General features: G+C 37.9%; 1 protein-coding gene across 1 annotated transcript; it reads right to left on the bottom strand.

Moving 5' to 3' along the window:
- Positions 1-1,458: 1,458 nt before the first annotated feature.
- Positions 1,459-10,799, bottom strand: LOC117720659 (putative inactive serine protease 58). The gene is made up of 5 exons (XM_034519274.1): positions 10,500-10,799; positions 9,776-9,956; positions 7,412-7,662; positions 2,114-2,259; positions 1,459-1,733 (listed from the first exon to the last, which is right to left on the bottom strand). The coding sequence occupies exons 1-5, from the start codon at positions 10,537-10,539 to the stop codon at positions 1,584-1,586; spliced, it is 768 nt and encodes a 255-aa protein (XP_034375165.1). The 5' UTR covers positions 10,540-10,799; the 3' UTR covers positions 1,459-1,583.
- Between the last annotated feature and the right edge of the window lie 657 nt (positions 10,800-11,456).

Genomic DNA, 11,456 nt, shown 5'->3' with positions numbered 1-11,456 from the left:
CAGCCAGTCAGGTCTGGCCAGAGTGTGGGTGTATGAATGTTTGAATGTACATATGTCTGTGCATATTTGAGTGTATAAAACACCTTAATTCTTCTCTTTTCCTCCATCTCTGGTTCAGAAAAAGTTAATCAGCTTAGGCAGAAAGGCTTCTGGGACACGCCAGAGAAAGGAGCTCTAGCAATAAATCCATTATTTAATTCCCTGATGCTAAACAGCATGTGTTAATCGACAGATATTAGCGTTTATTAAAGCACAAGTAATAGAGAGTTAAGTTTTTAGCACTTAAGGAAGCACAGAAGAGTAAGAAAGAGTTAAGTTTTCCTAGTGCTTATTTAAGCATAAAGCATTAAATAAAGCACAGTGGGTTATAAAAGAGTAAAGAAGCCAGTGTTTTGTTTTAATTACTTTTAATTTTTTACAGTCCTGCCATTGCCCCTCTCCCGATCTTCCCTCCCATAGTTCCTCATCCCATTCCTTCTTTCTCCTATTTCAAGAGATTGCCTCCTTCCCCTGACCCCCAGGCCTCACGACTCTTTGGGGCCTCAAGCTTCTCCAGGGTTAGGCACATCTTCTTCCACTGAGGCCAGACCAGGCAGTCCTCTGCTGGCCTCAGACCAGCTAGTGTATGCTGCCTGTTTGGTGGCTCAGTGTCTGAGAGATCTCAGGGGTCTAGTTTAGCTAAGACTGCTGAAGCCAGTGTTTTATAAGCTATAGGATAAGCAAGAAAGTTTTTAGAACGTTTTAGAAGTTATCAGCAAGCATTCAATATAGTTAGAGAACTAGAACGCCAAACTACATCTGGAGAACATCAGTCTTAAAAGCGACATCCAATGCTGAATCCTACCTCATGCTATTTCAGTCCAGGAAGGCTCCTCACAGAGAACCAGTCAGGGAAGCAGAGAGAGAGAGAGAGAGAGAGAGAGAGAGAGAGAGAGAGAGAGAGAGAGAGAGAGAGAGAGAGAGAGAGAATTTGGTGGAGATAGGATGAGATTGGAAGAGATGGACAAAGAGCAGCTTGCAGTTTAGATGTGGCCAGTAACTGACTGTGGGGCACATAAAATCTATTTATTATTTCTCCTTCCCTAAAACCTGTTTTCTCCCTCAAGTGTCATTATATACACATATTTTAGAGAATGCATAACAGTTATATACTTATTTTGTTTTTAACCAATTATTTAGTTTATCTTCCCCTAGTTTGTCTACTTGGTAGTTCTCCTACTGTGCAGAATAGTTAGAATTATGTTCCACTAAAGACTATTGGGCATCTGCATTAGAGTAATCATTACAAGATTATAGAATAGACTGAATTATGACAAAGGACACTTTACAGTCACATATGTTTCTCTTAGCACAATCAGAATGTCCTAAGTGTCTGGTGTCTGATCAATTTTTTGTGTGAATAAATAAGTTTGTTACTAAATGTCTCATTGTTCTCAAAGTTTACATTATGATCAAGGTAAAGTCATACATTTCTGGTGACATTTTATTGGATATTTTTCTTTGAATTCTTTTCAGTAAGACAGATGATGATTTGTTGATCCATTGTAGAGACTGCATTATTTTACACTGAGTGGTATGACTTCTCAGTGTGATTGCATCATCTTTAAGATCCATCTTGCATAGGGATGAATTTCAGTGAAGAAGCCTTTGCTTCCCTTGGTTACACCTGCTTTCCCCCAGGCCAGTATTCCATGCACCCTCCCATTGCAGATGGCTGGAGAAGCTGAGACTTCCTGACAAAAGAAATAAGATGTCAATGTTACTTTGTTGTCATAGGTCAAGAATAAATATTAAGATATGGCATGTAAGAGTATGCAGACCATCTGGGGGAGTGAATCCATTGTATGGAAGAAGTGATAACTTTTACTACTATCTGCTGTGTTCTCTCCCTTTACAGTGCAAGTATGAGTGCAAGTAGGAGAAGGACAGATGGTCCATCCTAGAGTTCTCCCATTCTAAGATTGGAGAGAGGAATGATGTACATTGCAGAATGTTAAGTCAAGGAGAGGGAGTTCAATTTTTCTTCTCTTTAATCTGTGGAGGATCTTTTTTGATATGTTTGATATTCCAGGGGATCCTGTACTATCTTGTTGCATGGAGAAAGAAAAGATACCTTAGTTGCAGATACAGTATTGAATAAATGTCCTATGCACATAATGTTTATTCTTGTTTCTTTTCTGTGTTGCTGGAGAATGTCCCAGCAGTCACTTGGGGAAAGAGAATACTCATTTGTCCATGTCAAGATGTCAGGATCAGTAACTGTGGAAAGAAATGACAGATGAGAATCAGAGCTGTTCTTTTGACCAGTGACCTTGTACCAGATCCTATTTTGTGAATAAATTAATCCCTGAGAATATTCAATGCAAGTAGCTATAGACAACCCAGTCACTCTTAGAGCTCCTCAAGCAGGATCTCCGTGTTGTAGAAGTAGATTCCAAATTCTCCATCCATCCATCATTAGATGTATAGTTCTATCTGCTGTGCATAATTAATTTATGTCTTGAAAACATTGTATGGAGATTATAAATGTCCACAAAGAAAAAAAAAAACAATACCCCTGTTCTCCAAAATTTCTTCTACAAATCTTGTTCGGTATTTATTTCATCTTTTTTACATTTTATCACATAAAATATATATATATATATATATATATATATATATATATATATATTTACTATTTTATTTATTGTGAGTGTGTGTATATGTTCCTGTATGTGTACATGTGTGTGCATGTCTGCATGTACATTAATTCTTTGTCTGGAAATTGTGTGGGTTCTGGCTATTGAACTCAGGCCATCAGTTTTGGTGGCAAGTGCCTTTACTAGAAAAGCCATTTTACTAGCCCCCAAACTCAAGTCATGCCTCACATAACAGTGGAATGTTCTGAGAAATGTATCACTAAGCAAAGTGTACTTACACAAATCTAATTTGTAAAGACTACTACTTATCTAAGATACATTTTATAGTAGTTTGTCATACCTAGGTTACAAACTTGCTTAGCATGTGACTTCAGTGAATGTTGTCACGCAGCAGTAACAAATTGTGTATCTAAACATATATGAACACAGCAAAATTTGGAATAATACTTTTGATAGAATTTTTTGTGCTATAAAATAAATTTTGTAGAATCACTATTTCATATCTATCTCTCTCCGTTATCTGAAACACTATTATGGAGATCCTGGCTATTAATGGTTATTTACGTGAATGTGTATCTCTATAGAGATGTACATACACATGTTCCCCTGAGGGGTCGTATTGCTCATCTCCATCACAGAAATTGCTACTGTAAGTGTCTGTGTACATGTACTTTAACCAAGATGCTAAGTATTTTTATCTCTAATAGAGATAGTAAAAAAAAAAAAGGAAACAACAATTTATCAAGAGGATTTTAGTACTCAGGGAGCTGATAGCATATCTAGCAAGACAATGCCATGTAAATTAGACCAAAACATGTCAAGTAATATTCACCTTTAAGTTTTAAGTTTTTTATTTTCAGAAAATGTTCACTTGAAAAACTATGTGGAAATAAGTTACTTGCAATAAAGATTTTTTAATAGATATTGGGACCTTTATAGAAAAGGTCTATTACAGGTAGTCTGCTATTGGTTTTCATTGTTTTGATATACAGAACCGACACAATAAAAATCAACATATAGTGTAGTTTTACTTCAAATGGTACCTAATAAACTAGTTTTGTAAGGTGTCATGGAATTATTTCAAATACAGCTTAAAAAATTCAATGACAAAACCCACATGAAATGTATTTTGTTTGAAGTCAGGGATGGTGATTACTCCAGAAGTTCTTTTATTGTTGAGAATAGTTTTTGCTATTCTACATTATTCCAAATGAATTTGAGAATTGCTCTTTCTAACTTTAGGAAGAATTGAGTTGGAATTTTGATGGGGATTGCATTGATTCTGTAGATTGCTTTTGGTAAGATGGCCATTTTTACTATATTAATCCTGCCAATTCATAAGCATGGAATATCTTTCCGTCTTCTGAGGTCTTCTTTGATTTAAAGAGCAATAGTGATAAAAACCACATAGTATTGGTACAGAGACAGGCAAGTAGATCAATGGAATAGAAGTGAAGACTGAGATATGAACCCACACACCTATGGTCACTTTGACAAAGGAGCTAAAATCATTCAGTGGAAAAAAGGCAGCATTTTCAACAAATGGTGCTGGTTCAACTGATTGCATGTAGAATGCAAATTGATCCATTCTTATTTCCTTGTAAAAGGTTCAAGTCCAAGTAGACCAAGGACCTCCACATAAATCCAGATACACTAAATGTAATAGAAGAGACAGTGGGGAAGATCCTTGAATACTTGGGCACAGGGGAAAACTTCCTGAACAGAATGCCAATGGCTTATGTTTTAAGAGCAACAATCAACAAATGAGACCTCATAAAATTGAAAAACTTCTGTAAATCAGAGGACACTGTCAATAGGACAAAATGGCAACCCACAGGTTGGGAAAAGATACTTACCAACCCTACATCTGATAGAGGACTAATTAATATCCAAAATAAACAAAGAACTCAAGAAGGTAGACTCCAGAGAACTAAATAAACCCATTTAAAGGTGAAATACAGAGCTAAGTAGAGAATTCTCATCCAAGGAATCTGGAATGGCTGAGAAGCACTTAAGGAAATGTTCAACATCCTTAGTTATCAGGGAAATGAAAGTCAAAATGACCCTGAGATTCCACCTCACACCAATCAGAATGTCTAGGATCAAAAATGCAGGTGACAGCAGATGTTGGTGAGGATGTGGAGAAAGAGGGACACTCCTCCATTGCTGGTGGGATTGCAAGCTGGTAAAACCACTTTGGAAATCAGTCTGGTGGTTCCTGAGAAAATTGGAAATATTTTTACCTGAGGACCCAGCTATACAGCTCCTGGAATATACGCAGAAGATGCTCCAACATATAACAAGGACACATGCTTCACTATGTTCATAGCAGCCTTATTTATAATAGCCAGAAGCTGGAAATAACCTAGATGTCCCTCAACAGAAGAATGGATACAGAAAATATGGTACATTTACACAATGGATTACTACGAAGCGATTACAAACAACTTCATGAAATTCTTAGTCAAATGGATGGAACTAGAAAATACCAGCCTGAGTGTGGTAACCCAATCACAAAAGAATGCACATAGTATGTACTCACTAATAAGTGGATATTAGCCCTAAAGCTTACAATGCCCAATGATACAACCCATAGACCATATGAAGCATAGAAGTAAGGAAGACCAGGGTGTGGATGCTTCAATCCTGCATTGAGGCGGGGAACAGGACGATTGTGGAAGGTGGAGGGAGAAGGGGATTTGGGAGGGAGAGAGGAGGGGGAGAAAGTAAGGAGGGCACTATCAGGAACTGGAGGAGATGTCAGAGAGGTACAGACAGTCAGGAAATCAAACAAAAATACGTAGTGATAGTTGGGGCATGAGGTACTGGGTATAGCCACTGGAGGGTCCCAGACACCAGAGAAATGTGAGGTTCCCAGGACCCAGGGGATGACTTTAGCTGAAATGGACAGAGAAGGGGAAGATAGAACTTGTAGAGACCACCTCCAGTAGATAGGCACGGCCCCTGGCTGAGGGGTGGGGCCACCCACTTATCTCAATGCTTTTACCAGAAATGTCTCTGTCCGATGGAAGAACAGGGACAAAAAAAATGTAAAAGAGACTGAAGGAAGGGCCAACTGGGGATTGCCCCACCTGGGGATCCATCCTGTTTGCAGACACCAAACTCAACATTGTTGCTGTGGTCAAGAGGCACTTGCAGACAGGAACCAAGTGAGGCAGTTCCTGGGGAGGTCCCACCAGCAACTGACTAATGCAGAGGCAGATGCTTAGAGCCAACCATCAGGCTGAACTTAGGGAACCTGGTGGGGGAGCTGGAAGAAGGACTGGAGGAGCAGAGGGGAATTGCAACCCCACTGGAAGAACCATAGGCTGGCCTGACCACCCAGTTCTCTCAGAGTCTAGAACACCAACCAAGGAGTGTACCTAGAGGGATCAATGGCTTCGGATACATGGATACATATGTAGCAGAGAATGGCCTTGCCTGATAGCAATGGTAGGGGAGGCCATTGGTCCTGGGGAGGTTTGATGCATCAGAGTAGGGGGATGCTGGAGTAGTGGAGTGGGGGTGGGTGGGAGAGCACTTTCATACAGGTAAAGGGGAGGGGGGAGGGCAGATGTGGGATAGGGGATTGGTGGAGGGGTAACTGGGAAGCAGGATATCATTTTAGATGTAAAAAAATGGAATGATTAATTTAAAAAAGGAAAAAACTGTATTTTATCATTCATAAAGAATAGACTCTTAGATTCCTAGACTGTTTTCTAAATAAAAAGTTTCAAAATACTGTGAAAATTAAAGTTCTTATACTTTATGTGAAAAAATTATTTATTTAGAAAGTCTTTATTTTTTTTTATGACACCAGAAGCTGGATTTAAACCTGACCAAGCAACTTTGAGAAAAGCAAAAAAAAAAAAAAAAAAAAAAACAAAAACCAAAAAACAAAAAACAAAAAAGCTGTCACTGGACAGAACAACCATGAAGGACTAATAAGCATATTGAAAGCCATGTTGGAAGAGTAGCTCTTGCAGACAGCCGTTCTCTTTGTTCTTCTCATGCTGGGCTCAATGGGGAGAGAGGTGAATGCTCAATACTGTGGTCTGTGATTATTTTCCCATGACAAGTATCAAGTTACTCTAACATAACTATAAGCATGCTATAATAGCCAAATTGTCCGTGAACCCTCCAAGTCTGCACCTACTAGTGAGGAATGTACACCTGTAATACAAAGTATGAAAATTTTACTCTGAAGGGAATCAGGACTGGCAAGAGTGTAGATTTTGTTCCTTTAATATTTATTCCTCATTCTGGGTCCAATAGAAAGAATGTGTCCATATGTCCTAGACACAGTCTAGGTTCTCTGTGCTAGAGAGTTGAAAGAACCCTTTATTCCCTCACCCATCACAAAAGGTTTGCTTTGCTTTTCCTAACCTCTTTTCTAAGAAGTGCATGGTAGGCTTTCAGCAGTTCCTACTGAGAAGCCCAGCCTCGAAAATCATCTTAGTCAACGAGGATGACAAGTGGTTTTTTTTTAAATCTATTTGGATTCAGTTCACTACTTCCAGCTCTCAAGAATTATAGAAATAGCACAATATCTAAATTACTGCCTGCCCTGTTTACTGTCGGAGTAGCTTCCTTGCACAAGTCTCATGAGTTTATTCTGTCACCTCCTGGGAGACCAAGTCTTGCTGGAAATCACTGTAGGATTAAGACTCTTTTTTAAAAACAAATATTACCCCTTTCTATCATGTATATTAAACCACATCATTCCCAGCCATAACTTCCCCAGGATGAAGAAATCAGAGACAAACACTCACAGTTTTTGTAGTTATTCCAGGTCCATGTGGGTATGAAGCAGGTTTCATTAAATACCATTGGTTCCATAGCTAGGGCGATAGTTCCTACATACATGTTGATAGTAGCAGGATATGAGAGTTTTATCAGCATCAAGTCATTTTTCAGGAATTTTGCATCAAAATTAGGATGGACTACAGTCAATGAGTAACCACATATCTGTTCTTTCTCATTTTTGATGTTGGGTCGGTAAACTCCCAGTCGGATTTTAGTTCTTGTGGAAAAAGAAAGGCAGAGAGATGGAAGAGAAAACAGTCACTGAATGTCAAACTACAAAAAAAGAGTAAAAAGTCACCTTATCCAATCAGCTTAGCTTTACTTTTCAACTGCACAGTTGAAGTTTACTAACCTTGTGTATAAATTAGTAGTTTACAGGATGATAATGTCTTTGCTAAGCATATAGGATAACCAATCTATAGCCACCTCAGTAGATCCTATTCTAATTAAGATTTGAATATGAACTAGCAGCCAGCAGAGAATTCATAACATTTGATGCTTTCAGTGTTCTTCTTATACTCCATATCTGTACAGGCAGCTTTTGAGCAGTTCCTAACTGCTTCTAACATTCCTAGCCTATCCACTGCTCTTCTTGGAACTATATAATTATTTTTGTGATGCATTGTATACACTCCCTAGATTCTTAAACCTTCATAAATGTGTTGTAGAGATACCAAGTCATAATTTCCAGTTATATTCTTCAGGCAAATTCAGAGCCAGATAGATGCACCTTTGACAAACTAGCCAGTCATGCAACATAGCAAAAAATTCCATTCCCTTTTAAAAGTAGTTCATAGTAGTTATGAGTCTGATTTACAAGCACCAGCATCATGTCAGCTGCATTTGTTTCCTATGTAATCCATCCTAATGTAGAGAGCAAGCCTTCAAACTCTGTTGAGCTAAACTTCTCTTGAACAACCAGAAGGCTAGGAGTTTGAAATAAAGCCAAAGTTCTGAGTAAAACTTCCTCATACAAACGTTTTTCTTTTTGTAAAAAAAATCAAGCATTTTCTTTTACTTTATGTGTATGAGTGCTTTGCCTGCATGTAGGAATATGTACCATGTATGTGCAAGTATCTTTGAAGGTCAGAATAGGACATGAAATTCTCCTGGAACTTTTGAGTTGTGAGTATCTATGTGTGTGCTGGGAACCAAATCCAGGTCCTCTTGCAAAAGCAGCAAATACTTTTAACTGCTGAGCTGTGTCTCCATCATCTCAATAGACTCTGGACACACAACAAAAATAGAGTCTCAGAAAGTAAAAGACATTAAAATCTTCCTTATATGTGTATTCTAACTTGTATTACATACATGTATATATTGAACAAATATACACTTGGTTATAAAATAACTCATAGAAAGGACAGTGTGTGGCTTAGTAGTGTGTAATAAAGAAGTATAACATGTGGATAAAGTACATATGGGTTGTGAAAGAAGATATAAAACTACCTTTTCTCCCTCTAATTCTGTTATGACTTTTTTCCCTTGTGGTAAATAAGTGCATAGGAATGTAATTGATAATAAAGCCATAAATCTATAAGTGAAGCTCCATGGTTTCAGAATGGTCATTCTAAATGTATAGAAACTGAATGAGACATACAGAATTTGGGACTGGGCAGTGTTTGCTTGAGGGATTCTGTTATTCTAGCTGTGTGGTGGTTTTATTTGTGAGTGTATTACAATAAAATGATTGACAAGTGGATCTTTCAAGAGATGCCTTATATTATACAGAGCTTCATTGGATCTCCTTCCAAGCCTTCAATTTCATCCTGTGACTATTACCCCTATATTCTGTCAGCACTGATTCCTAAACATGCTGTACTCTCAAACCTTTGTTATATCAGAGACTACTCAATGTTGTTACCTTGCTCTGGAACATCCTCAGGCTTTGTTCACTTAGCAGACTTCTGTTTCTTCTGCTGTTTATGTTCAAAGAGGCCTAACATAAGCACATTATACATCCCACATGACACATTCCCACACACCGTATTCTGTTTTATTTTTCACTCTTGATCCTTTCTTTGTTTTGGTTTACTCTTTGTATCAGAATGTACACTCCATGAGGAAAAGTTATTTCTATCTTGTTCCCTCAATGGTTTATTTGAACAGCATTTATGGTATAGTAAATGACTGATGGATGTTTGTTGATGAATATTTGAAATAAAGCTTGTAAGACTTCTTATTGATTTCTCTACTGAAGTGCATAAACATGGAAGAAGATTTTATCTTCTTGGAACTTCTAATTCCATGAAAAGCATGGAAAGTTGATTCTCAGACCAACTTCAATAGCACAGATCCCTCCAAGCTCTTACAAGTAAGGAACCACTTACGGTAAGGAACAGTGAGCAGCAGTGAGCACCCACTGAGGGTCAATGAGAGTCCCGACGCAAGGCTCTGGGCTGGACTGCAGATACACCATATAAGGAACATTAAAATTATCTTGAAAGTATTCATTTGAATTGTGATCTTCGTTCATAATGACTTCTGGAAAATTAGCTGCTAGAGAAAGAACTGAAACAAAAATTTTAGTAAGCTAGTTTAGTTAGGGTAGCTTTTTCTAATCAAAGTTATTCAAAGATATCAAGTTCTTTATTTTGACATTTAAACATTTCACATAAAATAACGTGTCATGCAATCTGTATGAGGAATTAATACAATCAGTATTAAGGAAACTAATGGTGATTATTGTTGAGATGTAACTATATCAAAGTTGTCTAATACTATCACATGGGCTCATCTGATGCTGATCAGAAATTCTGACAACACTGTGTATTAGGAAAATGAACAAAATCAGCAAGTACTTTACTGATTTTTTGACTTTTTGACTTTGGAAAAGACTTTGGAGAGACTCAGAGACTCAGAGAACATGTTAAGAATATATGTGAAATTAGAGTCTTTGACTTCCTTCAGTAGCTAATTTTGTTTTTAAAATGATTCCTCATTATCCATCCTATCTTATAAGCTGTGGGTCTTGTAAGCTATATAACCTTTATGTCAACCACTGGCACACCTTTCTGGATCTCACCCTAAACAGAAACTAGACTCTAAACTTACCTAGTAGACTCAAGCGAGTGAAGATGAGAAAAGTCTTCATATCGGAGCTATTATCTCCCTAGAGCAGATGAGGTGGTCACACTGTCAACTGTCACAATCTTGAGATTTGGATGGTTAAACAAAACAGCAGAAGGAGAAACACTTGTGGCAGGAGGAAAAAACAAGGATCTTACAGAAATCTTCAAATTATTTCCTCAGAATCTTATCTATCAAGATGTATGGAGTCAGCAGGGTTTGACTCTAATGTAGATGGAGAGGAAGAAGACCAAGACTGGCTCTTGGTGCTTCCTGTGTGAAACCAAAACCCTTCTCAGTCATCAGATGTACCTGCTCACTGCTTCCCTCCCCTCTTTGTGACATGACTTCTCTTTGTTGTCTTCCCTGACCCCTCCTTGTGACTTTAACCCTGCCTCCCTGTGTATCTCTGTCTTTACAGAGTCTCTTTGTCATCTTCAGAGGCTCTCAGAACACTGATACATAAACTGCACTTATCAACACCCCTTTTTCTTCTCCCATTTTGGAGCTTAGAAGCCTCTTGTTCTTATGGACGTTAGTGGCAAAATCAGGCTGCAATGAATATTTCGGATTCCCTGTGACAAGACTGAGCTTTACCTGAGTCCTGTATTGGCTATGAAATCCTCTCACTGTTCTGTTACTGGAACACTGAGTATGATCAGGTCTTCCGTACATTTTACTTTCTGACTCTAATAAGACTGGCTCACTCCTTTGTTTTCCCATAACAAATCCTTATGTTTATATCTTCTCATTAGGCCAGACAGAAACCTTCCAAACTCTTTTTTATTTTATTTTATTTTATTTTGCTTCATAAACAATAGTGTAAGAAGTTTATTTTCTTAATATTAGCTGTCTTTATGCATTTTCTATTCAGTGAACTGGGGTTTCTCTGTCGATTGCAAAACAACCCTGACTCTGAATTTCTCCATCTAAAACTAATGT

This window comes from Arvicanthis niloticus, chromosome 15, assembly GCF_011762505.2.
Source record: "Arvicanthis niloticus isolate mArvNil1 chromosome 15, mArvNil1.pat.X, whole genome shotgun sequence".
In the NCBI taxonomy this organism is placed as follows: domain Eukaryota; kingdom Metazoa; phylum Chordata; class Mammalia; order Rodentia; family Muridae; genus Arvicanthis; species Arvicanthis niloticus.
Note: the sequence above shows the minus strand (reverse complement) of the source record. Positions and strands in the feature narration are given on the sequence as shown.